Raw genomic sequence first — 27,576 nt, 5'->3', positions numbered from 1 at the left:
TCATTTGGGGAAGAGGGAACCTGTCAGCATCTCTAGGACAGCACGTGAGTCTGATGTGCCCTATTATCAAGAGTCACTTGGCCAGAGACTTGTCTATAGGAAATCAGAACCGGCCAATAGAAGGAGTAAACAGAGACCCCCCGCCCCCCAATCTATAACCAGGAGCTTCACAAAGGAATTTTGATCCTTTTTCAATGAAGAAGAACCAGGTCTCTGAAGGCATGGACAGCTAGGCATGGGTATATGTGTGTGTATGCACATATGTGTGCAGTGGCAGGTCCAGTCTGTGATGTGAGGGTAGGGGGGTGGGTCCAGGAGCGGATACTGCCACAGCTCCCAGGGCTTTTCCTGGTGGCAATGCATTTACTGCCTCTGTTGAGAGGGGAAGAGTGATTTCAGTTCCATAAAGCTTAGTGGCAAATTGAGATGCTGGCAGTGCTCCATCCCCGTAAGTCTCAGGCAGAGGATGGTGGGGGGAAGGGGGAAAGGGCAAAAGGAAAGGAGGGAGAGAACATCACTGTCCCCCAGCTTCTCTGCTCCATGCTATCCTGGGGGTTTCAGATGAATTGCTGCACTGTTGGGGCGAGCGGCCAAGATGTAGACAACATTTTCCTGCAGGAAGGTAGGCCAATCCACAAATCTGGAGTGGGAGCAAAGAACAGGTTTGAGAGATTGGCTGTAGAGCCTGAAGGCTCGTGAGACCTGGTCCCAGTGGCAGTAAGCTTGAGCTGAGCAAAACTCAGAGAAGCCCTGGCTTTTGGCTGACATAGGTATGACTGGCTGTGCTTCCAAGTTGACAGACCAGCCAACTGATCCTATATATCTGTGGTCAAATGTATATTCTTGGAGCCTGGTTTCTGGGATAGGCACTTGCTGTTTTGGGGTAGCAGTTAGTAATGCCCACTTATGTGTGTTAAAGGGTAGGGGTGCAGACAGCCCCTTAAGGAGGTTCTACTCACCTGGACTCCTGTTCTGTTGGCAGCAGAGCCTTGTCCTGACTCTTGCTGCTGCTGCTGGTTGGGCTACTATCTGCTATGGGACCCACATGGCTGATACTGTTGGACACAATGATATGTGGTTAGCAGTGGGAAAGTGAAAGGTCTGGCTCCTCCCAAACTCTGGTGAACCCATCCATGGCTCTGGACATGCATGTCCAGGCTTTTCTAATGTTTATTTATTTTTGAAAGAGAGAGAGAGACAGAGAGAGACAGACAGACAGCATGAATGGGGGAGGGGCAGAGAGAGGGAGACCACAGAATCTGAAGCAGGCTCCAGGCTCTGAGCTGTCAGCACAGAGTCGGACGTGGGGCTTGAACTCACAAACAGTGAGATCATGACCTAAGCCCAAGTCGGATGCTTGAGCCCCCAGGCTTTTCTGATATGGGACCACAGTTTGGAGGAGGGGATGCCCTATGCCTTGGCCCAACAGGAGTCACTGTCTAATGCACAGGAGGATCCTCTCCTATCCATTGACAGAAGAAACAGAGAGGTACCTTTTATGCCAAGGGCCATTTGGCATGGTAAAAGGATGAGGGCATGTGAGTGGGGCCAGGGATTGGCAGGGAGCAAACCTGACACTGCAGGATGGAGCCTCTGCAAGGCGTTTGCAGAACCAAGAATGCTGGGCTCCGCGGCACTCTGCCTCACTGATAGTGTTCCCACTGCCCCGTGCCAGGAAGATGGCCCGGGCTCGCTCCCGCTCCTTGACTGTCAGAAGCCTTAACAGAGAGTTCTGGGGAAGAAGAGACAAGTTAAGATCTTGGAGCTGAAAATATTTTGTAAAATGTCAAGCCATAGAGAATCCTACCTCCATTACCACCTTGGCAGCCTCCCTTTGAAGCTGCCCAGAGGCTTTCTGGTAGCATTAACATTTGCAGTTGGGTTCAATGCAAATCAATCTTCCTTGGGCAGTTTCCCCAGCTTAGGCACTGGACCACCTGTTACTGGGTAGAAGGTGAGCCCTTTCCTGGTACTGGTCCCTGCTAAGACAGTACCTAGTGCTCCCCCAACCTACCTGGCATGCTTCCCAGGCCTCTGTCACCCAGTATCCCATCGACATTCACCCCAGCTGGCCCTCACCTGGGGACGCAATTGCTGCAGAAGCAGGAGGGACTCATGGGACAAGAAGTCAGGCCACTCTATGTGTCCTCGATGTTCAGGGTCCAGGGCTGCAAACTGGCGGGCTGCCTGCTCCTCTTGCTCCTCGCTTAGAGCCCTGTCACTGTCCCCCCGCTTTGCTGCTTGGTGGCGGTAGCGCAGGAAGTCCTCCAGTGTCAGGGAGCAATCTGTGGGAGGCACCCCATGCTAGCCATGCCCACCCTTTCCTCAGCCTCTGGGGCATCTCCATTCACCCCTAGGCTACCCTCCAGAGCCCCTACATCCATAGCTTTTGTGGAGTCTTTTTCTCCCATAGCCAGGATAACTGAGGCTGTGGTGGGTGGGGGGAATGGGTAGGTGTGTGGGTGCCCCTGCTGGCCAACAGGGACCTATTTACCCCTACCCTCCAAATTCCAGAATACTCCTTTTATGGTTCATCCTAGAAAGTATGGAGGAAAAATGTGCCAGCCCCTCTGCATCTGACAGCACTGTGCAGCCTTACCAGGAATGACTTTACACTGCTGAAAGGTCTCTGTGAGGCTGTACATTTCCTCCTCAGTTAGCAGCAAGTTGAGGTTGTCCTGAAAAAAGAGAAGAGCTGAGTCAGTGGCCATATAGACCAGCAAGAAAGAAAAGCCAAGGATCAAGAAGGATGGAAATAGTATTTCAATTTGAAGGCAATTCTGGGATCATCTAATCCCAGCCTCTAATCAGAATCAAGGAGACTGAGTTTCTAGAAAGGGGAAAGGACTTGCTCAGAGTTGACCAACACTGTGGCAGAATCTTCCCCAGAAGCCTGGTATCCTGATTCTAGACCTGAGTCCCTTTTACTAAGACAGGAGTTTAAAAATTATTCTGAGATACCCTAGGGATTCCTTGGAAGTGCCTTAGGAAGCTGCTTCAAGGGAAAAGGGGACTAGTGAGTGGGCAAGGTTGTGAATCCCCAACTCCATCAACCGCAGCAGCTCCATCTTTATTCATTTTATGTACCTGGCTTCTGTGTTAGACTGTGCTCAAAGAGGATTTCAGTTAAAAAAGAAGTTTAATTCTAACTGATCCTAGTAGGCTGTATTACTTTAAATAATCCATAACGGTTTTAAAAGAGATGACATAATGACAAAGTCACTAAAACCAAATGAGTTCTTTTTGTGGTGCCATAGAAGCTTTAATTCTAAAACAGCACTGATATGTTATTTTGTTAACACTTATATACAGTTTTATAGTCTTTAAATTATCAAAGATTCTCTCTAGTAGGTTATTTCTCTCCTAAAATACCAGCAAAGAACAGGAACAGACATATCATGAGTATTCATTTGCGGATTTCATAAAGAACTCAAACAATTCTTTCAATAAATGTGGTGTAACACTGTGAGATGTTCAGCGGGGCAGGAGTGTAGGGTGTGTGTGTGTGTGTGTGTGTGTGTGTGTAAGGAAAATAAAGAGGAATGATAAAAGATAAGGGACAGGTAGGCCAAAGCCTGACTGTGAAGTGCCTCAAATGCCCTTTATTTAAGGGCCTCAAATTCCCTTTATTTCTGAGCCTTTATTCAAATGAGCCTTTATTTGGGGGCAAAGAGGAGTCACCAAATGTTTTTTTTTTTAATGTTCATTTACTTTTTAGAGAGAAAGAGAGAGAGAACAAGCAGGGAAGGGGCAGAGACACGGGGACAGAGGATCCAAAGTAGGCTCTGCACTGATAGCCGAGAGCCTGATGCGGGGCTTGAACTCACAAACCATGAGATAATGACTGATCTGAAGTCGGACACCTAACTGACTGAGCCATCCAGGGGCCCCACCAAATGGTTTTTAAGGGCAGAGCGCCATGGTCAGCTCTTTGCTGTATGGAGAATGAATTAGAGGGGCAAAGTCTAGATGCATGGAGAAGTTAGTTGGCTGTCACTATAGTGCAGGTAAAAAAAGATGAGTGGCTAAACTAAGACTTGAGCATGGAGAAGAGAGGAGAGATTGGAGGTATTAGGAGACAGAATCACTTACTGGATGTAAAGGATGAAAGAGAGAAATGAGTTGGTGTTGGTACCTGGGGAGTGGTGGTGGTGGTATTACTATTGACAGAGGCAATAAATGGATGGAGAACAGGTTTTGGGGAAAAGGGGAGTTCGTTTTGGGGCATGCTGAATGTGAAGTACCTGTGAGGCAACAAGATGGATGTAAATCCAAGAGATAAGAAATTCAGGTCTGGACACAAAGGTTTGGGAATCATTAGTGTTTAGACAGTAGCTGTAGCCACTGAAGTGGATGAAGTAACCCAGGCAGAGAGTGTGTACAATGAGAAAAGATAAATGTAACAACAGAGCCCCAAGAAAGCATTTAGGACTGCAGCAAGAAATTAACTAAAGTCATTCAGAATGGTCAGAGAAGATAGGAAGAGTATCAGTAGAGGATACTAGAAGCCAAGAAAAGAGAGTTGCACAATGTAGAAGGTTATATTAACAGTGGTTATACAAATATGATAGGACTTTACTGATTTTCTATTTTCTCTAGTTTCCATATTTTACATAATAACTCTCATAAATACTCAAATCCCTCCAAAAGAGAAGAGGCAATAAGGAAGTGCTAAATACCCCAGAGAGGTCAAGTAAGAAGATACCTGAGAAAAAGTCACTAGACTTGACAATTAGGTCACTGGTGACTTAAGAAAGAAACAATTCAGCAGAATGATGGATGCAGAAGCTGAATTATAGGTGGGTGAGTAGCCACAAGGAGCTAATGGAGTCTTTTCAAGAAGCCTGGCTATGAAGGGAAGGAAATAAAAGGGAAGAGCTTGGAAGAAGCCTTTGTAAAAAGTCTGGAAAGTGTTAGTAATGATGGTAGGACCATGACAGAAAGCCAAGAAGGGGGCCATATATTCTGGGGTGGGGCTGGGGGTTAGGACAGAGACACCTTCAACCTGGTCCCACATCAGAATACTGCAGAGCAGAGTTGCTGGGAGTGAAAAGGCTGGTGTTTGGAGGGGTGGTGACTAGAGAAGATGGTGTGTAGAGCAGGATCTACCATGACATACTTCAGCTGGGGAAAAGATGTGTAAGTGGCTGGAAATAACTGTCCTATACTTCAATTTTGCTTTCTTCTAGGCAGTAGGAAGAAGAGGGGGGATCTGCCGAAATGTTCCTTATTCTGAAATCCGTGAATAATGAAGATACCTGCAGGATAACAGATCAATAAAGCAAGACTTAAACTCTATTCAGATGTGCTGAGAAATGGATATGAATCTGGCTTTTGTCTTTTTAAAAGTTAGAAGGCATTCATATAGAATTTGCAAAGTTCTGAATCAATAGACCGTTGTTATTTAATTTACATAATGATCATATTAGAGATAAAGAACAAATGCTCCTAAGAATTAGGTGGCAGACCAAACGACAATCTTAGGACTAAGAAGTAAGTGTTCCTATGTTAGAGCCTACACCTATTGGAGGCAAGCTGGTTAGGATTTCAGGTTGGTTTTTCAGATGAGTACAATGAATGACAACCACAGACTTAGAGAGAAAGCACTGTTCCAAACAAAAGACTTTTTAGTAATTAGGCCTCATCCTACCCATTGATTCTTCTAGCTCAGTGGTTCTCAACTGGGGATGAGTTTTCTCCCCTAGGACACGTTTGGGAGTATCTGGAGACATTTTTGGTTGTTACAACTGGGGTTGGGTGCCACTGACATCTAATGGGGGTAGAGGCCAGGGATGCTGCTAAATATCCTACCATGTATACACTCCCCACAACAAAAAATTATGTCCAAAAATGTCATAATGCTAAGGTAGAGAAAGCCTGTCCTCAAGAGAAAGCTTGAGGATCCATGTGTCTACTATTGGAAACCTCTTTAGGTCACTGCCTAGAAACCAGTGTTCCAAGACTGGGTCTCTAGTAAAAGTGCCAAGTTCCCTGCAGTGAGGCAGCCTACTGTCCCTGTAGTCCAGGCTCACACAGTAGTGGCAGCTCCAGCCGGTTTCTGTGTGGGCTGTCTCGGTCACCTCCGCTGCACTATCTCCTTGGATGTAGCCCATGCGGCGCAGGCAGCCATCATGGAAAACCCTGGTGCAGATCCTGCATGGGAAGAGGCTCTCAGCTGTCCAGACCTCACAGACATCACACATCTCATCATTGACAACCTGAGGAAAGGAATAAATAGGGAGTGTATTCATTCCAGTGTAGGCAGCAAGATCCTATGACCACCAAACACAGAGCTACCTACACGGGGCTGAGTGTCCCTGGAGAAGCCCAGAGGAACAGCTCCAACTGAAGGCAGTGTTGAGATGATGGAGCTTTCTCTTGGAGAGACAAGAATCAGTAAGCTTTTCCATATGCTCAGGCTTCTGTGATCATGTTTCTGAAGAGGGATGCTACTAGGATTTTTTGGGAAAAAAATCTGTTCTGAAAGACTGTCCCAAGCATTGCAGGACACTTAGCATCCCTGGTTTTCTTGGCATCAAAAACCAGTAGCAATTCCCACTCACTGTGACCTTCTTGAATGCCCACATATTTCTAAATGCCTCCTACAGGGAATACTACTATCCCTGCTATCGTGTCATTCCTTATCACCACTGCCTCATGTCTCTCACAAAACCAATCCAGGATGTAACATTTTTATTCTTGTAGAAGAAATTCTTTAAGATTGTTCGGGACTCAACTGCACCTTTCTGGAGTTCTTTTGTTTTTGAGTCTCATTTTAACTATACTCAGCCCGTCCTATCCTGCTCTCTGATCCTCAGAAAGTCTAAGACTTGAGGATTGTGCCTTAACTGGATACTCACATGTTCTCTGGGCTCCAAGCAGATATCAGGAGGCTTGTCATCATCCAGCTTCCGGGTAGGGCGGATGAACGCAGGGGGCGTGAAACGATTAGTCCTGTCAAACTCCTCAGGCTCCACTCCACGCCCATCTCGGAGCCTCTCCCAGGCTGCACGGTTGACACTGCTCTCTTCTTGGAGCACTGGAGTGCTTGCCTCTGCTTCTTTCTCCTCCTGTACCTCCTGGACAGAGCCCTCTACGGTGCCACGGCGGGACCCTGGAAGCTCACCGGTGCGTCGGATGGAAGGCCTGTCCCGTAGCCCATCCTTGAAGGCAGACACAGCCAAGCTCACCTTCTGCACCTGCTCCACTGTCTGCCGCTTGGACATCAACACCCCCATGGCTCTGTGGACCAAAAAGCAGAGGGGCCCAGACTCAACCAATGGCCATGTTGGGCCAATCAGTTTCAACCATTCACCTAAATGGCAAGATTTTCTGGAGTTTAGTGGCATGGTGAGGTGGAGAGAACACTTGTTAAGGAGTCAAAAGACTCTGCTATTTTTAACTAGCTCTGTGAGTTTGTTTTTCTCATTTATAAAAATGGAAGCTATCTGCCCAGTGCACTTCACAGGGCTGTCATGAGGATAACATTACAAAATGAGCTTAAAAAGTGCTTAGTAGACTGGGAAGTATTCTACAAATGTGAAATTGTATATCTGTCTTTCTTGGTGTCCCAAAGCCAATCAGGTCTAGGGGTCCCACGCCTTTGTTGAGAAAGTTAGAAACTTCAGAGCCCAAGTCTTTCCTCTGCCCCATGAGACGACCCAAGGCTTAAAGCAAGACTGCAGCAATACATTTCAGACTTCTGACAAGAAACACTCCTCCAATAAGTGCTGTGCACAGTGCATCCAGGGATAATCCACATAAAATGCTCATTTTTTCAGTCACAGTGAATGATCTCCTATTTTTAGGGGACTCCTAATTAGATAGGAAACTGTACCACCCGATCCGTATGGTTAAGGTCACAAACAATCCTTTGCCCCCTCTAATTGGTAGCTATGCTTCTTTGTGGGTGTGTTTCTCTTTCATAGACAACCTGACCATTACAAGTGCTAAGGTGCTGCTCACATTTTTAAAACTTCACTAATGTTTTTTTTTAATTTAATGTTTATTTATTTTTGAAAGAGAGACAGAGCACGAGTGGGGGAGGGGCGGAAAGAAAAGGAGACACAGAATCTGAAGCAGGGTCCAGGCTCCAAGCTGTTAGGACAGAGCCCAATGCGGGGCTCGAACCCACAAACCACGAGATCTAAGCCCATCAGACACTTAGAACCTATTTGCACCGATCGGTTTGAACCGATTGAGCCACCCAGGCACCCCACTAGTGTTATTTTTTTTAATGAACTGTTCAATAAAACCTTTACAGATTAAGAAGTAACATTATCCCTGCTCTTCCTTTGCAGTACCAGGGTACAGCACTGTTAAGTGAGGGCATGACATGGCACATTGCAAAGCTGGTTTGCTATTTCCTAGCCTGAAAGGTCTTAGTGGAATTCAGCTGGGGAATGCTTCTTCTAAGTAAAGTGAAAAAGAGAGTCCATTTTAGCCTTTTTCTCAATCCGTTATAATCAAGGCTTATTGAACAGCACAATGTGCAAAGCACTAACTACTCATCATAAGACATAGAAGACAGGAGAACAGTCTCACCACTAAAGCTACTTAATATCAGAACTCAAAGAAGAGTGAGACAAAGTACTGGAAATGCCTAAAGGGAGGTTAAGACCACACTACTGGGAGTCAAAGTGGACCCTGAAGAACGGGTAGGAAGCTATTTTCAGTTTGTGTGGGTGAAGAGGTGGCAAAGGGTAGGAGGAAAGGTTAGGGCCAATTAGAAGGCTACTATAATAGTCCAGGCAAGATGTAGAGGATTTAAACTGAAATGATGACAGCAAGAATAATGCTGACGGAGTCTATTTGATACCCTGGAAACAAAATTAGAGAAATTGGTAACTGACTAGATAAAGGGTAAAGGGAGAGAGGGCAGTTTTACGTTCATTTATTTCCCAGCTTTATTGAGATATCATTGACATACAACACGATATAAATTTAAAGTGTACAACGTGATGATTTGATACTTATATATCGCAAAAATGTTTACAATAAGGCTAGTTAACACATCCTTTACCTCACATAATTACCATTTTGTCATTCTTATATTAAGAACATTATAGCTCTACTCTTGTAGCATCTTTCAAATATACAAAATAGTATTAACTATGCTCACCTTGCTGTACCTGAGATCCCCAGAACTTACTTTATAACTGAACATTTGTACCCTTTGACCAGTGTTTCCCCATTTCCCCCTATCCTCAGCCTTTGGCAACCATAATTGTACTCTGTTTCTATGAGTTCAATATTTTTAAAGTTTTATTTATTTTTGGGGGGGGCAGAGAGGGAAGGAGAGGGGCAGAGAGAGAGAGAGAGGGAGAGAGAGAGAATCTCAAGCAGCCTCTGTACTGTTAGCATGGAGCCTGATGTGGGGTTTGAACTCATGAACCTCAATATCATGACCTAAGCTGAAATCAAGAGTTGGATGCTTAGATGGCAAACAGACACATGAAAAGATGCTCAACATTGCTCATCATCAGGGAAATGCAAATCAAAACCACATTGGGATACCACCTCACACTGGTCAGAGTGGCTAAAATTAACAACTTGGGAAACAACAGATGTTGGCGAGGATGTAGAGAAAGGGGAACCCTCTTGACTGCTGGTGGGAATGCAAACTGGTGCAGCCACTCTGGAAAACAGTATAGAGGTTCCTCAAAAAATTAAAAATAGAATTACCCTAAGATCCAGCAATTGCACTACTAGGAATTTATCCAAAGGATATAGGAATGCTGATTCAAAGGGACACATGCACCTGAATGTTTATAGAGGCACTATCAACAATAGCCAAATTATGGAAAGAGCTCAAATATCCATCAACTGAATGGATAAAGAAGATGTGGTATATATATATATATATATATATATATATATATATATACACACACACACACACACAATGGAATACTACTTGGTGATGAAAAAGAATGAAATCTTTGCAACAACATGGATGGAACAAGAGGGTATTATGCTAAAGGAAATAAGTCTGTCAGAGAAAGACAGATATCATATGATTTCACTCATATGTGAAATTTGAGAAACACAATAGATGAACATAGGGGAATGGAAGGAAAAATAAGATACAAACAGAGAGGGAGGCAAACCGTAAGAGATTCTTAAATATAGAGAACTGAGGGTTGATGGGGGTGGGTGGTTGGGGGGACAGGGAAAATGGGGGATGAGCTTGAGGAGGGCACTTGTTGGGATGAGCACTGGGTGTTGTATGTAAGTGATTAGTCATGGAAAACTACTGAAGTAGACCATACTGTATGTTAGCTAAGTTGGCAAAAAAAAAAAAAAAAAAAAAAGAGTTGGATGCTTAACCAACTGTACTCAGGTGCCCTGAGTTCAAGGAATTCAGTGTTTTTAGATTCCCTGTATTTGAAATCATACAGTATTTTATTCAGCTTTTCTCTGACTGATTTACTAAGAGGGCAGGAGGGTTTGTTTGTTTTTCTGTTTTTGTTTTTTACTGACAGGGAAGTTTGAAATCAACTAACTAGTGGAATTTAAGAAACAAAATAACTTGTTCTAGTTCTGGATCTGCTGTGATCCAGGACACCTTCCTTTACTGCCTTGGGCTTTAGCTCTCTGTTAATGATCATGTTTGGATTATGTAGTCTTAAACATTTATAATGTTCATGTTCTTTTATCATATTCTTTTACAAATAACCCAAACAGGTATCTAGTCTGGGTGGGCCTAGGAGTAGAGAGGAAAATGTGTGTATGTTAGTGCTTTTGCTGAGGCTATGGATCCAGAGTATTCTTGAAGAGGCTGGGTCTACAGTCTCCAGACACTGCTCACATGCCTCAAGAGCACCAGCTGTGCTATGGATAGGTAGGAAGCAAGTCTCCCACTTAGAGCAAGAGGTACAGACACACCACACCAAGAGGGAGAATGTAAAACTGACACACAACCCTTTACTGCAGACCTTCTTCACGATCAATTATTTCCAAGGCTACAGGGTTTTCCTCAGAAAACTTTCATGGTATGTTTTTCAAAAGTTTTGACTGTGACCCATAGTAAGAAATATTGTTTATGATGTGACTCTGTAGACATATGGTTATAAACATGTATTCATAAATCTAGAACTGAACCTGTAGTTTTGTGAAACAATCCTACTTATACTACATGTGATGCCCCCTGATATTTTCTATCCTTTCTATCCTATTTCATTAAAACAATCCTGATAGTGACTCTCTCAAATGATTTCATGACTTCGCAATGAGTATGGACCTGCGATTTGAAAAATACAGCCTTTGAATAATTTTACATTTTTGATTAGAGAACCACATTTTTGTCTTTTGATTTAAAGATGGTTACTTCTAAAAGACAAGGACAACATTGTGGAATAGTAAGCTTTCCCCGTGACTGCTGTGGTACAAGAACAGAATTCTCAAGCTTGTTTTAAGAGTCTGTGGTTCTAGGGGGTGCCTGGCTAGCTCAGTTGGTGGAGTATGCAACTCTTGATCTCAGGGTTGTTTGAGCCCCACACTGGGTGTGGAGCCTATTTTAAAAAAAAGTCTGTGGTTCTAAAACTGATGGTTGCCAGAGGGAAGGTGGATGAGGAAATGGGCAAAATAGGTGATGGGGATTAAAGAGTGCACATGTCATGATGGGCACTGGGTGATGCATGGAATTGTTAAATCACTATATTGTTCACCTGAAACTAATATAATACTATGTTAAGTATACTAGAATTAAAATAAAATGATATAAAAGAGTCTGTGGTTCTAACAGAGATGGACAGCTACTAACATATCTTTGACTGAAGAAGACCCTACTGAGAGACTGATCCTCTTTGACTTGTGCATAAAGGTAAAAGAATATTTACCGGCTAATTTTTTTACAATTATAAAAAGGTGGAAATAATGTCAATAGGAGGATTATTTAAAAACCTGTGATATATTCATGCCATAAATAAAGAGAAAAAACTGATTTAATCCAATAGAACACAAAGATCGGAGCAATGATTCTCACTGGCTGGATCCTGGGGGCAGGTGGGGGATATATATCTGAACCCCAGGAGGAGAGAAGATAGAAGAAGTGAATAAATTATAATACATATTTATATCTGTAAAGCAATTATTAAAGTCATCACTTTTTTTTTTTTTTTTTGTAAAATAGACTACAAAACAGCAGAGCTTGACAGTGTCCTCTTGGTTCTTAGGGAGATACAAAAAGTACAATTGGGGGCAGCCTCCTTCCAGAAGTTGTATTATAAATTTTAGGGATTAGTTATAAGACATTTAGGTTTCTTAGCAAGAAAGTATAGGTTGAAACAAAGTTGAGAAATGCTTATTTGGAGACCTAAAATAACTATACGAAAGTCATTTTTTTAAGAATGATTCATTGGAGGAAAATCAATGGTATGCATTTGGTTCCCACTGGCTTTTTCAGATAATGCAGTAAGAGTTCTCAGCAAAGGCCAGCCAATGAAGAGGGCTGCTCTATAAGTGAACTGACTCATTAATAGTGTATCAGCAAATTAACCACAGGCATCTCCCAACACATTGTAGTCCTGCTACAACCCATTATTCTCTGTAAGGATAACAAGAATCACTATTAAGCTATCTCAACTGTTAATGATGTCACTGTAGTGGTTTGGGGAGTTTATCTTTAAAGGAACTTCAATGAAGACTGAAGATGACATCCACCAGTAAAACAAACATAAAAACAAATTAAAAACCACTTTCCATCCCTGACCACAGGATCCTGGAGTACTTCTATTGCTTTTACCTGAGATGGTTCAGTTTTCTAGGCCACTTTATGTCCATAAGGGCGGAAAATGTAGAGCAGAACCATTAAAAAGAAACCGCCAAAATCCAAACAAGGCCCAAAGTCATTTTGAATAAACATGACTTTGATTTTAAGAGTAAACTGTGAGGACACAATAGAAGTAGGCTTCAAAGAGTGAGGTTTAAACCCTTAATGCGTAACAGAGAGGACCAAACCTGTATACAAAAGACACCTTGATTAAAAGCAAGTGTGTTGAAATATCCATGATGTGCACCTGGGTGTTTGAGAAATTAACAAAATCAGCTCTAATTTCTAGAGAAACAAGTGGTAGTGATTAGTGATGGGTAAAAACAAATGCCTGCTGAGAAAAACCTGGCCCTTCCTGTGCTGGAAGAAGTCCTAGGAAGAAGAGTGAGTTAAAAGGAAATCAAGTTGTAAAGATTCCACAAATGGTAACTAATGATTACTTCTTTGGCTGATGGGTGGAATTGGGTTTTCCACCTCCCTAACAGAGATGAAAGAAGAATAAAAAGACTGTCTCAAGAATGATGTTACTGCCAGAGAATTTGTGGTATCTAAGGAAGGCTTGGAAAATAACCTCAGACGGCAGGAGCAGGGGGGTGGTGAATAACAGGGACAAGAAGGTAGAATAGAGCTGTTTGGCTATATGATCTGGAGGAAATGAAAACAGATGACAAAACCAAAATCCTTCTTTGGGTAAGAGAAGTTGGTCTAGATGTATTTGTCAGGCAGTAAGACATATGTGGGCAGCTTGGTGTGTGTACGAGACACACCCATTCTCTGCAGAGCACATGCTTAGAACACAGTGATAATATTTACAAGGGCAAAGTAGTGAGAGTAAGAGGAGGAAGGGTTGCTTCATAGAAGGAGCTGGTGGAGAAGTAAGGAAGGGGAAGGCAGCTAGGGAACCACTTCCCAAGCTCTCTATAAAGATTTGTACCTATGAGAAGACTGGGAAATAGCCCTCCTAATAATAGGCAGGAGTCTCCTCACTTGGCATGCTAAATGTAAGGTACATTTACTGTACTTGCTTTCATCGGATTCTTTTTTTATTTTTATGAAAAATTTTTTAATGTTTATTATTTTTGAGAGAGGGAAAGAGAGAGCGCACGCATGCAGGGGAGGGGCAGAGAGAGAGGGAGACACAGAATTGGAAGCAGGCTCCAGGATCTGAGCTGTCAGCACAAAGCCCCGATGCAGGGCTCGAACTCACAGACCATGAGATCATGACCTGAGCTGAAGTCGCCCGCTTAACCCACTGAGCCACCCAGGGGCCCCTGATTCTTTTTTTAAAATTAATTTTGTATCCTGTGACTTTACTGAATTCATTTATCAGTTATAGTAGTTTTTTGGTGGAATCTTCAGGGTTTTCTATATATAATATCATGTCATGTGCAAATAGTGAAAGTTTTACTTCTTTACCAATCTGGATGCTTTTTATTTCTTTCATCTGATTCTTGATATAGGGCTGGCAACTGTTTGAAAAAAGCTCAAAAGCATCTAAAAGTGATTGCTTAGAGGTTATGAGGGCTTTCCTAGGTTGCAACAAGGCAAAGAAAACCTCTGAGTGGAGGGACAAAGGAAAATAACCAGAAAGTGGGTTGAACAGGTGGAAAAAGGAATTTCAGGTTTCCAGTGATATCAAAAGAGAAAACAATTTATATGGTTCCCATGGTCTTCCACAGAGCATGGGTTCTATAAATCTTTGTTAAATAAATGTTGCAGAGATGACTGAACAACATAAGAAGTTTGTTTGAGATCATGGTGTCAGTACCCTTTCTCTTCCTCAACATTGTCCAGAGAGACAACTAAATCTTCAGAACTCAGTTCTAAAAACTACAGAGTCATCCGCTCATCTCATCATATCTACTCTGCTTCTCCAGAGGTGGACCCTGAATGGTGGTGGTTCAGGGGTAGCAGGGATGAGAACAAGTAACCATATAGTAGTTATGGGTAATTTCTCTGACCACAGGGGAGAGCTATAGAATTTTGGAATTTAGCCAGTTTGTATAACCACAGTAAGAAAAGAGAGAATATTATCAAGATCAATGGTCTCCTGCATTTATGGTGTGTCCTGTGGCACTGTGGCCTGGCCCACAGGGCTGTTGCCCTAAGGGCACAAGTAGGAAGCTTGAAAATGTATATCTTCCCCACTGGATTTGGGCTGGAGAAATTTAGCATGTGCAGCATCTGCACATGAGAGTGAAAAATTTCAAGGTGGTTGACAGTTGGTTCCAGGAAGCATGTGCCCAAAAGATTGAGAGCCTCAGGGAAAGTCACATACTTAACATAGAAGGTAATTAGCCACAAGGGTATGGAAAATCAGCAGAACCAGGGTCTAAAAAATGCAAAATGCATAGCACAGACTCTAAGCTCACTGCGGACATCAACATCAATCTCAAGACTTTAAACAAAAGCCATCAAAGAGTTTTGCTTTAGGAATGCAGTGTCTCATGACAGTGCTCTGGGAGCCTGTTCATAATCAACCATTCCTGTTGACTAGCTGTAATTTACAGATTACTTTTAGTTTTCATATCTGCAGACTCTGAAAGGGTATACCTGGTACCTCCCTCTCTTCTTTCATTCTATTTATCCAGCACAGCAGCACTGGCTTCAGTCAGTCCAGAGGGACATAGTCAGCCTCAACTGCACAGGGCTCCTTTGGGGTTTCCGAGCAGCAGAAGGCCTAAAGAGTGAATAAAAACTGTCTTCCTGAACTCTGCTCAAGAGAGTGATACATGAAGGAGGTCCTGTTTTTAATATTTACTAAAAGCCATCAAAGCTCTAATATACATGAGAACACAATTATGGCATGATCCTTAGCCTCTGGGGGCTTGGGATGAGTCTTCATGAAAAGCCACAGTGCTGGCTTCCCACAGAAGCAGAGCAACAGTTAAGAAATAGCACATCATTAGTGACTGGCTGGTGTGACTGCACTTAGCAAGCAGAGCTTTTCAGCAAGATGGAGAAGCACTCCTGTTCTCTGCTGTAGGCCCCTGAAGCACAGATTCAACCCCATTTAATAAACTTATTACACCTTAATTATATTTACTTGTTTATCGATTCTACAAATATTTGCTGAGTGCAGCCTAGTATGTGTCAGGCACAAATCAGGCACTTAATAACTGTTGGTAGAATGAACAAACGGAATCTCACTCAGCCTGTGAGAATGCAGTGTATATGTGTGTGTAGGGGGCATGAGTGTAGGATTTAAAAAAAAGGTGTTGCTTGAGCTAAATTTTGAAATATGAGTGGGAGTTACCCGAGTGGCTAAGGAAAAAAAAAAAAAGAATTCCAGGAAGAGGTAAAAGCACATGCCAAGGCATGGATTGCTATATGGGGACTCCATCATAGCTCAGGAGGTATGAAGCCAGCTGGTTGCTGGATAGAAATAGGCAAGCAAAACTGCCTTCACATATGAATCAGCCCCACAAAACTTGTTTGAGACAGTATGCTTAAAATATTTGTTTAGAAGGGAATATGTATTTGGATTTCAGGAGGCAAAAAACCCAGATAATTTAATTTTCTGAGGTCAGGTGGTAGGATAGCCCTGATAAGTTACAGAACTGACCAGTGAGCATGTTGCTTGGCTTTTGGACCCATCAGGAAACTCTTCTCCATAGCCTAAGAGCTGGTAGGTGGTGACTGTAGTGAATCACTGGCGCTTTCCCTCTGGGAGACCCATAAATTTGATTAGGAGACTCCAAAAAGGAAAAAAAAAAAAAAACAGGAAAAAGAGAAAGTGAGCCAGGCACCCCACACACTGTTGCTTTAGTAAGAAGACCCCAGGAAGATGAAACATTCCTCAAAAACAAATAGAATCATGTATGTAAAAGGGCTCTAACTATAACAAGTTATCCAAATATAAGGTATTGTCATTATCATAAGAAGCTAAGAGTGTGGGCAGTTCACTCAAAGCGTATGGGCAAAAGTAATTTGGGGAGGGTAAGGTCAGGGAGGTTAACAGTGTAGCTGCCAGAGGAGGCACATAACCTATAGGTACTCTGTAAAGCTATAATTTCCCCTTACTTTTCTTACTCTATAGTAAATGATTAGAGACATGCAGACTGATTCTATGTAACTCCTCAAGGGCAAGCAACTGTCATACATATCTAGCATAGTGCCTGGCAAGTAGGTTGCACTTAGTAAATATATATGAATCTCTGAGGGAATTGGAGAGGGATGTTATAATGGAAAAAGTAATCATGTCTCCATCTATAAACTGACGGTCTTGGTTTCTTGGTCCAAAGCTGGTAAGCAATTCCTGTCAGAACTTGGTCATTAAGACTCAGGGTGGAATGGATAATGATATTCCCATCAGGAATGAATAAATCAATCTGGGAAATGAAGACAGCAGAAACCAAGAGCATTGTTGGAGAAAAGCAGGTGGGACTAGAAGATAAAGATTCTGTAACTAAAGACAAATGAAATTATTTGCATAAATATGATCCACTTAGGAACAGGTGTACTGGAAAAAATAGAGGGAGTATGGGAAATGGGCTGAGGAAAGTCCTATTCATGTTTGAGGAAAAGGAAGCACTGTCAAAAATATGGCAAATGTAGGAAGAAGAAAACTAAGAACATGATCAGAGAAGATGTGGAAGATTAAAGGCTAAGAATATGATCAGAGATGTGGAAGATTAAAGTCCATAAGTAAAACCCAGGTATATCAGTACATGCACGTGAAGTTCTCTCCCATTTTATTTCCCTTTGGAGAGAGCTTTTTTTTTTTTTTAATGAGTAGATTAAGGCCACCAGGTGACATCCTTCACATCCATTCTGGAATGATTTTACTCATGTTGTGTTTAGCAGAGAGTTAGTACTCTTAGGATTTTTGTAATCTTTATGTTTACCCAATGCTGGACATCAGGGAGATGATATTCAAAGTGCAATATTTGGGGAGCACCTGAAGCCACCTAGCAATTTTTCCAGGGACATGAGAGGGTGTGATACCAAGAAGAATGTAAGGAAAAAAAACCCAATGACATATTCTGAATTGGAGCAAAGGTCATATTTCCAGGCTTGCTCCTTCCTCTTCTTCTTCTTTTTTTTTTTAAGTTTATTTATTTTAAAAGAGAATGTGGGGAGGGCAGAGAGAGGAAAGAGAATCCCAAGCACCATCAGTGCAGAGCCCAATGAGGGCCTTGAACTCATGAACAATGAGGTCATGACCTGGGCCGAAATCAAGAGTCAGATGCTTAACTGAATGAGCCACCCAGGCGCCCCTCCTTTTGATTTTCTTAAAAAAAAAAAAATGGGGCATCTGGGTGGGTCAGTCAGTTGAGTGTCTGACTTCACCTCAGGTCCTGATCTCACAGTTTATGAGTTCAAGCCCCATATCGGGCTCACTGCTGTCAGCTCTGAGCTGGCTTTGGATCCTCTGTCCCCCTCTCTCTGCCCCTCCCCAGCTTGCACTCTCCCCAAAATAAATAAATATTAAAAATACACACACACACACACACACACACAACCCTATTTATTTTGGTGTTTTAAGCTGATGAGAGGGGTGTAAACTGAAAGGGGGATTTTAAACACTTTGTAATGGAGAAGTGATGAACCAATGTAAACCTTTGTCAGAATTTACTCCATTGAGGGAGCTGTGCCTGAGGTGCCACACCCATGCATCAGGCAACCACTGAGTTTAAAAAGAAAAGCTAACAATTGGAAAATCAGCTTGTTTTGTTTTCTCACAAGCCTGATCTTTCCTAAGTAACCCCAGGAGCCGAAGACAGCCACTTCTATTAAGGGAGGATGTCACTAGGTTTGGCTATGTGGAAGAAGGATAATAGGGGAACAGGAAAACTCTTTCAGAATGGTTCTCTGATGAATACATTGCTTACTTCCCTCACTATCCCATTTTTGGACAAGAAACCAGACTCTATCCTTGGTCCCAAATTTGCACCCTTGGGATTCAGGTGGAATGAAAGCACTAACACAGCCAAAGGGGTGAGATGAGGGTGCATCACTGTGTTAGGTACAGACCCTTTATCCTCCCCAGAAAATGGACTCCCAATAAACCTTCCTTGGCTCTGCACCTTTTCTGCCCTCCTCATCATCATGCAGAAGCACTTTGGGGAAAAAAGTGTCCTGCATGTTATCTGTGGACCAAAGTCTGTTGGTGCATGTAGTCAGAGGGCCACAAAGCCACTATGAATCATGTTTCCTAAAAGTGACCCTGTCTCTCCCACCTCTCCCCCAAGGATTCTGCAAGCTGGGAGGGTAGTCTTAGAACACCATCCTCTGAAGCATTCCTCTTGTTCCCCAGCCAAATCCTATCAAAGACCACACCCAGAGGCTTCTTCCCAGCCTCAATTAAGTCCAGAGACAACCAGAGGCCTCCTTACAGTGGGGTTGCCAGTAAAGGAAGCCACACCCTGAAATCTGGGGAAATCAGTTCCTGCAGCAGTCTCATCCCCAATTAAACACTCCTCATTCACTTATTTAGGCATCACATTTACCGACCATGTACTATTGCATATATATTGCATATACTATTGCATATATATATTTTTTTTACTATTGCATATACCATATACTACGCCTGGTATCTTAATGCAACTTAACAAATATACATTCTTGCTTCTGCCTCTCCTTGACACTTTTTCCCAAATAAATTTCGAAAACCGATCTCGGGATTCCAAGCTTTGTGACCTTGGGCAAATTGCTAAACCTCTCTGAGTCTAAAGTGCCTAACGTTGAAAAGGGGATAATTGCATAATGCTGTTGTAAGGATTACATGAGATGTTAAACACCTCTGGCATTGTACTTGGTATATGGGTGCTCAATAATCCTACATATCTTTTCTTCCTTCCTTCAAAGGACTTTCTCTTCCAGGACCTGCCAGCATCAATTATTCCACCTGTCTTACTGCTTGCTTATGGATAGTCAAGCCCAGGGCCCCAAGTCTCCTATCTTAGCTTCAGAGGGCTCACTTGTCCTCCCTTCCCTTATGTCCTTTGCTCTAATAGAAGTTCCTGCCTCCACAAATATCCAGCTTCGAGACAACCTGGGCTACCACGGAAAATACATTTTCTAATGGGGTCGGGGAAGGAATGGACAAAGGCAGCAGCCCCACAGGGCCCCAGCCTCTCGATCACCTTGGAGGGGCACAATTTAGGGCACACCGAGCCCTAAAAAGGTCAAGGCTAAAGTCCTTTGGGCATATGGGAAGTTACTCCTGGCCTAGATCCCGCAGCAGGATCCTCTCCTTCCAGTCAGAGGTTCATTCCAGGCAGTTCCAGGGCACAGTCTAAGGTATTCCTTTATACAGCGGTCCTCTGTGGGGTCCATCCCCACCGCGCAGGCTCCTGAGGCTCCCTTGTGTTCTCAAACGGTCTTCCACTGAGACACCACCAGAGACCACCCTTGGCCTCCGGTAGTTATACAGAAGGTCTCTGTGGGTAGGCAGTGCCTCCACGCTGTGCCTCCCCATGGCAGCAAATGCAGAGACAGCCCTGGGAGTCTCCGTTCACACAGGGGTCCTCCATGGGGGCGGCTCCCTGCACGCCTCCGGAACTTTCCCAAGGGGCAGAGGCAGGGACACTCGGGGGGTTATCTACTTACACAGGGACTCCCTTAGGGGCGGCTCCCACACAACACCTCAGAGTCCCCGGAGGGTTGTCCGCGGCCCGCAGACCCGTCCCGTAGGGTGCCTGCCGTGTTCCCGCCGCCCCCGCCCCCGCTTACCGGGACCGTCACGGTGCGGGACGCGGGTCCGGGGTCGGCGGACTCTACACCGCGGACCCCGCGCCGCCCATGGCCACTCGGGAGCCGGCGTGCTGGGGCCGAGCGCCGGGAGCAGGCGGCGCAGGCGGAGCAGCAGGCTGAGGCGGCGGCGGCGGCGGCGGCGGCGGCGCGCGCTCCCCAGCACACCCACCCTCCCTGTCTCCCGCCCCGTGCGGCTGCGGCGCGTGCGCCCGCGCCAGAAGACCTCCGCGGGCCGGTGGGCGCGCGTCGCGCTCCGCCCTCCCGCGCCTCGAGGCACGGCCCTCGCAGCTTAGTTTGGCGACCTCGCGCAGGAATGAGGCGCTGAGGGACCGCAGGAAGGCGGCGCCCGGCTCCGACGACCTGTGGGTCCGGGTGCCAGTGGGCGCCCCCGACCAGCTCCCCGCTCTGCGGCGCCGGGTCTTCGGCAGCCGGGCAGCCAACGGCAAGGTCAGTGCCGGCCCGAGGAGGCGTCTCGGAAGGGGGCTCCGCGGCGGCTCGTGGCTCCTGCCCGCCCGCCGAGGCGAAGCGTCCTGCAGCCCGCACCTGCCTGGGGAGGTGAGAATGACTCATCCAAGCGGCCTCGGCCGGGGCCCTCTCCTCTCTCGCCAAGCCCAGCTGCCCAGTCAGGCGTCCGGGGGGACGACCCGCGCGTTAGGGCACTCACCTTCGCAGTACCCCACTGCGGAGTGTCTCAATGAGCCTTCACAAAGCGCCCTGCTGCCCCCACTCTTCCTGCGCGCTGCTTTCAGAGGTTATTGGTCTTCCATCTCCAGCAGCAGGCAGTACTGTAATGTAACCCACTTTTTGCTGCAGAAGCCTCATCCCTCAGACTATCAGAATAGCCAGCTTGTCAGGAGGCCAGAAGTCCTGAGAGCTATAACACGCATTACACCAAACAAACTGTATACTCTGAAGAGGGCAAGAAAAAGATCAAGTCATAAAGCACTTAGCAACAAATTATAAAGAAATAATTGAAGTTATGCAAATGATATGCCAAACACCTTCTGTAATTTCATTTACATTTTTAAAAATATACTTTATTGTCAAATTGGCTTCCATACAACACCCAGTGCTCATCCCAACATCATTTACATTTTTAACATACCTTCATTTTCTTGTGCATTCAAATACTATCTCAAATACAATTCACATTTTCTGAGCATCTAGTATTTGTCCTACACTGTACTAGGTGCTATAGGGGATTTAAAAAAAGAGGGGGGGAACTCGTTTTGTCCTTAAGATCATGGCACTTACCAAAAGGGAATATAAGGTCGATATAGTACAATATATTGCTGTCACTTTTAAACAAAGTGCCAGATGCTATTCTAAAAACTTTATATTAAGTCATTAATTTTTATTCCATTCCTTTGAGGGACTGTACGTTGTTTCTGCATTTTGCTGGTGATGAGAATAAGGCACAGAGAAATTAAACAATTTGCCTAAGGTCACATAGCTAATATATAGTGGAGATGAGACTGAAGTCTCTAAATTCTGACTTCAGACCCCAAGTTTCTAACTATTTTACTGTACTGCCAATGAGAAGGGAAAGGATACTAATCATTAATGTATGGAATTCTAAAATTAGTACTTATTTCTGGGGAACCAGTATTCTTTTTTGCTTGTGAAAGTAACACAAAAGAACAAACAGGTTTCCATATCGTCTGGAAGCCCCAAACCTTCTTTACAATTACATCATACTAACAGTTTCACATATATGGTTGTCTGAACTGTTTTCAGTAACTTTTATTTCCAGGCTGTTTGACAGGCTTATATGGAAGAAGAGGCTGTAATAATATCACCATAGAAATGTCTGGTGGTTAATTCCTTCATTCAAAAAAATGTATTTTGTGCTCCTACAGTATGTCGGGCATTGAGCTGAGAACCGGAAGGGGTGCAAATAAGATTAAGACACAGTACGTTCCTTCAAGAAGTTGTAATCTCACAGAGGAAGCAAGCATTGACAGAAAACCATAATATAAAACAGAATGAGTTGTGCTCAGTAGAGGAATGAAATGCAATGGGAGTTCCAAGGAAGAGGGAGACCGATTACTTCATGAAGGGAGGAGCTTGGGTTAGGGAAAACACATGATTGTCATTTTTTTTTTTAAAGTTTTTATCTATTTTGAAAGAGAGAAAGAGCATGTGAGTGGGGGAGGGGCAGACAGCAAGGGAGAGAGGGAATCCTAAGCAGGCTCCATGTTGTTAGTGCAGAGCCCAACGCGGGACTCAGTCTCACAAACTGAGATCATGACCTGAACCGGTATCAAGAGTCGGTCACTTAACCACCCAACTGAGCCACCCAGGTACCCCACACGATTGTCATTTAATTTATTGTTGATATTTAAGTATTACAAACAGGATAAAAATTTATCAAATTCCTTTATTTCTTCTTTTAAATGTTTATTTATTTGAGAGAGCACAAGCTGGGGAGGGGCAGAGAGAGAGAGGGAGGGAGACACAGAATCTGAAACAGGCTCCAGGCTCTGAGCTGTCAGCGCAGAGCCTGATGCGTGGCTCAAACCCTTGAACTGTGAGATCATGACCTCAGCCAGTCAGACGCTCAAGCCACTGAGCTACGCAGGCACTCCTAAATTCCTTTATTTTTAAAAAATTACATGCAGGGTTCTCATTTTCAGAAAAGAGCTTTTTACTATAAGGATTGTTTTGAGTATGGAGAGGTTGGTCAGTGCAAACTTTTTATTTTTTAAGTTTATTTTGAGAGAGAATGAGAGCACAATCAGGGAAGGATCAGAGAGAGAGAGAGAGAGAGAGAGAGAGAGAGAGTTCTAAGCAGGCTCTGTACTTCCAGTGCGCAGCCCAATGAGGGCCTTGAACTCACTAACCATGAGATCATGATCTGAACCGAAACCAAAAGTCCACCACTTAACCTACTGAGCCACCCAGGCACCCCCAGTCAGTGCAAACTTTTTGAAGATGGTTTGCCTTATCTCCTTTAGTGAGGGGGCCAGAATAGAATTATGATGCACAATATAAATTTCAAGGTCAATGGAATAGCAAAAGAAGCAGCAAGTGGTTTGCATTTCCCTGACAATTAGTGATTTTAAAACATCTTTTCATATGTTTGTCAGCCATCTGTATGTCTTCCTTGGAAAAATGTCCGTTCAGGTCCTCTGCCCATTTTTAAGTGGGCTCCACACCCAACATAGGGCTTGAACTCACGACCTGAGATCAAGAGTTGCATGCTCTACTGACTGAGCCAGCCAGGCACAGCACTCTAGCCATTTTTAGTTGGATTACTTGTTTGTTTGTCTTTGGTGTTGATTGTATAAGTTCTTTATATATTTTGGATATTAACCCCTTTAGATATATCATTTGCAAATATCTTCTCCTATTCAGTAGGTTGTCTTTTTATTTTGTTGATGGATCCCTTTCTGTGAAAAAACTTTTATTTTGGTATAGTCCCAATAGTTTATTTTTGCCTTTATTTCCCTTGCCTGAGAAGACTTATCCATAAGTATGTTGCTAAGACCGATGTCCCAGAGATTACTCCCTATGTTTTATTTTAGGACTTTTATGGTTTCAGGTCTTACATTTAGGTCTTTAGTACATTTTGCATTTGGTTTTGTGTATGGTGCAAGAAAGTGGTCCAGTTTCATTCTTTGAAATAGCACCTCAGACTGGTTAAAATGACTAGTATTCATTAAAAAAATTTTTTTTAATATGAAATTTATTGTCAAATTGGTTTAAAATGACTAGTATTCAAAAGACAAGAAACAACAAGTGTTGGCAAGGGTGTAGAGAAAAGAGAACCCTGAATAAATTGTTAGTGGGAATGTGTGTTGGTGTAACCACTGTGGAAAACAGCATGGAGCCTCCTCAAAAAATTAAAAATAGAAATACCACATGATTCAGTAATTCCACTACTAGATATTTACCCAAAGAAAGCAAAAACATTAATTTGAAAAGATATATGCACACCTATGTTTATTGCAGCATTATTTATAATAGCCAAGATATGAAAGCAATCCAAGTGCCCATTGGTAGATGAATGGATAAAGAAGATGTAGTGTGTGTATACACACACACACATGCACACATATATGCACACACTACAGTATTACTCAGCCATAGAAAAGAATGTAATCTTGTCATTTGTGACAGCATGGATATACCTAGAGGGTATTATGCTAAGTGAAATAAGTCAGAGAAAGACAAATACCATATGATTTCACTTATATGTGGAATCTAAAAAACCAAATAAGTGAATAAACAACAAACAAATAACAGACTTGTAAATGAAGCGAACAAACTGGTGGTTACCAGAGGGGTAGGTGGGTGGGCAGATGGTAAAATAGGTGAAGAGGATTAAGAGGTACACACTTCCAGTAATAAAATAAATCATGGAGATTAAAATTACAGCATGGAGAATATAGTCAGTAATATTGTGATAACATTATATGGTGACAGATGGTGACTACACTTACTGTGGTGAGCATTGAATAATGTATACAATTGTCAAATGACTATATTGTACACCTGAAGGTAATACAGCATTGTATGTCAACAGTACTTCAGTAATAAGTATATATTTTTAAAAAAGAAAAAGCAGGGTGGAAGTGAACAATGTAAGTCTGGGGGCAGCCAGGACTCTGACTAGACAGAGTCAAAGTTTGCTGGAGAGTGGCCTGTAACACAGAACTGCTCTTGCAAGATAGAGATTGTGTTTTCAGCTGTTTTTTACTTCATCTTTTACTTATGACAAACATATGCCACAAATATTCTGGGATGGTCTGTGTTTAGAAATTAGATGCCATTATGCCCATAAATTCCTGTCAGTAAGATTGACAAATAATGGTCAGCATATCCATGTTAGTGTCTGGAGAGTAGAAAACATTGTCTATTCAACAAATGTTTAATAAGGAGTTTGAAAAGGCAGAGAAAGGCTATTTGATAAAGAACTCTAAATACTTAGATGTTTTAATAGGGTAGGTGATAGGGAGCCCATTCAAGTTTTTGAGCGGGTAGATAGTTGTATGTTGAAGTCTACCGTAAACACTTAGAAGTGTTATCTTTTAGATAAAGGACTGAATGAAAGTGCATATGATTTTCTGTCTGTTCAAACAAAATTTTAAAATATAAATATGAGAATGAGTGTATTTTCTCTTAGGCCTTAGACAACTCCCTGTTGGGATATTGAGGAGACTATAGGGGGTGGGGAGTAATCAGAATGCCACTGAATCCTGTTTTGTCCTTTTCATATTCTGGTGGGTGACCTCCAGTGGAAGATAATCAGTGCACCCTTTTTGCTTACAATACACATCTGTTAGGGGCAACTACCTAGCACACAGTTCCCCTTTGCTGTGAGTGCCTGTAGTACACAAAGATAAGATCCCAGTCACCTTTTCAGACTTAGGCACCTCATCACCTTGCTGCTGCCAATTGATCCAGAAGTAGACACCCAACTTAAATTTGGTGCTGTTATAGTCTATCCTAGGAATTTGAAACTCAGAACCAAGCAACACATGGTAATTCTATGTTTAACTTTTTGAGGAACTGTCAAACTGTTTTCCACAACGGCTGAACCATTTTACATTCCCACTGGAATTGTATGAGAATTCCCTTTTTTTCTATACCCTTAACAACACCTATTATTTTTCTATCTTTTTTTTCTTGTTATAGACATTGTAGTGGATATAAGTGGTGCCTCATGGTGGTTTTGATCTCCCTCATGACAAATAGTGCTGAGCATCTTTCCATGTGCTTGTTGGCTATTCTTATGTTGTCTTTAGAGAAATGCCTGTTTAAGTCATTTGCCCAGTTTTTGTTTGCTTTTTGTTGTTGATGAGTTCTAAGAACCCTTTATGTATTCTGGATACTAGATTGTTATCATACATTTGATTTGTAAATATTTCTCTCAATCTGTAGATTGGTTTTTTTTTTAATTTTTTAATGTTTATTTTTGAGAGAGAGAGAGAGAGAGAGAGAGAGCAGAGGAGGGGCAGAGAAAGAGGGAGACGCAGAATCCAAAGCAGGTTCCAGGCTCTGAGCTGTCAGCACAGAACCCTACATGGGGCCCCAACTCACGAACTGTGAGATCATGCCCTGAGCTGAAGTTGGTCGCTTAACTGACTGAGCCACCCAGGCGTGCCTCATTCTGTAGATTGTGAATATACTGTAAATCACTGAATTGTTCTCTTAAAATGTTTAAATTCATGTTATGTGAATTTCCTCTCAATTAAACAAAACAAAAACAAAAAACAAAGCAAAAGAACCATGCAGCACAGCGCTTGGGAATTGCTGTTGCAGCACCACTGTTGCTGCTGTGGCCCCAGGGCTATGTTGGTCAGTCGCTGCTCTTCCTGCATGTTGGTTCTTCTCTTTCCATTTCTTTTCCTCATGCTTCCAGTCAGTTGAGGGACAGTTTAGCTATTTCCAGTTTTTGATGACTACGAATAAAGTCACTATAAACATTTACATACAGGTTTTTCTGTGGTAAGTTTTCATTTCATCTGCGTAAATACCTAGGTGTATGATTGCTGGGTGTTATGGTAAGTGTATGTTTAACTTGATAAGGAACTTACAAAGTGTTTTCCAAAATGGGTATATCTTTTTGCATTCCCATCAGCAATGTATGAGTGTTACAGTTGTTCTACATCCTCTCCAGTACTTGGTATTGTCAGTTTTTTGTTTTGTTTTTGGCCATTATAATAAGTTTGTATCTGTATCTCATTGACTAGTGATGCTGAGCTTTTTTTTCTATGCTTATTTGCCATCCATTTAACATTTTTGATGAGGTGTCTGCTTAAGTCTTTTGCCTGTCTTAAAAATTGGGTTGTCTTCTTATGTTTGAGTTTCAAGAGTTCTTTATATATTTTGGATACAAGTTCTTTTTTAGTTAATGATTTACAAAAATTTTCTCCCAACTGATAGCTCATCCTTTCATTTTCTCAACAGTGTCTTTTGCAGAGCAGAATTTTTAATTTGATAAAATCCAATTTATCAATTTTATCTTTTATAGGTATACTCTTGGTGCCATATCTCAGAACTTTTTGCCTAACCCAAGATCACAAAAGAGTTTGTCCTGTGTTTTACAGGAAAGAAGGAAAAGAAGTTTATAGTTTTATGATTACATTTAGGTCTGT

The 27,576-nt window shown here is 42.9% G+C and overlaps 1 protein-coding gene across 2 annotated transcripts; it reads right to left on the bottom strand.

Moving 5' to 3' along the window:
• Positions 1-175: 175 nt before the first annotated feature.
• Positions 176-20,672, bottom strand: PHF24 (PHD finger protein 24). Of its 2 annotated transcripts, XM_049625327.1 has the most exons (8): positions 20,453-20,672; positions 6,861-7,242; positions 6,033-6,218; positions 2,600-2,678; positions 2,080-2,285; positions 1,572-1,732; positions 960-1,055; positions 176-640 (listed from the first exon to the last, which is right to left on the bottom strand). In XM_049625327.1, exons 2-8 carry the CDS (start codon positions 7,236-7,238, stop codon positions 544-546), a joined length of 1,203 nt encoding a protein of 400 aa, XP_049481284.1. In that variant the 5' UTR covers positions 7,239-7,242; positions 20,453-20,672; the 3' UTR covers positions 176-543. The 2 variants fall into 2 exon arrangements, with proteins under 2 accessions (XP_049481284.1, XP_049481291.1); XM_049625334.1 differs by lacking the exon at positions 20,453-20,672 and having other exon boundaries at positions 6,033-6,153; positions 6,861-6,988.
• Positions 20,673-27,576: the final 6,904 nt, after the last annotated feature.

Source organism: Panthera uncia, chromosome D4 (assembly GCF_023721935.1).
Source record: "Panthera uncia isolate 11264 chromosome D4, Puncia_PCG_1.0, whole genome shotgun sequence".
Taxonomy (NCBI): Eukaryota; Metazoa; Chordata; class Mammalia; order Carnivora; family Felidae; genus Panthera; species Panthera uncia.
This window is presented reverse-complemented; position numbering and strand designations above follow the sequence as displayed.

Excerpts from the sequence above, each read along its gene's own strand:
- PHF24 (XM_049625327.1), bottom strand. The coding sequence starts at position 7,238 with ATGGGGGTGTTGATGTCCAAGCGGCAGACAGTGGAGCAGGTGCAGAAG. Across the intron at positions 2,286-2,599 it reads GCAGTGTAAAGTCATTCCTG|ATTGCTCCCTGACACTGGAG; the intron begins GTAAGGCTGCAC and ends TGCCTCCCACAG. Across the intron at positions 641-959 it reads CCAACAGAACAGGAGTCCAG|ATTTGTGGATTGGCCTACCT; the intron begins GTGAGTAGAACC and ends CTCCCACTCCAG.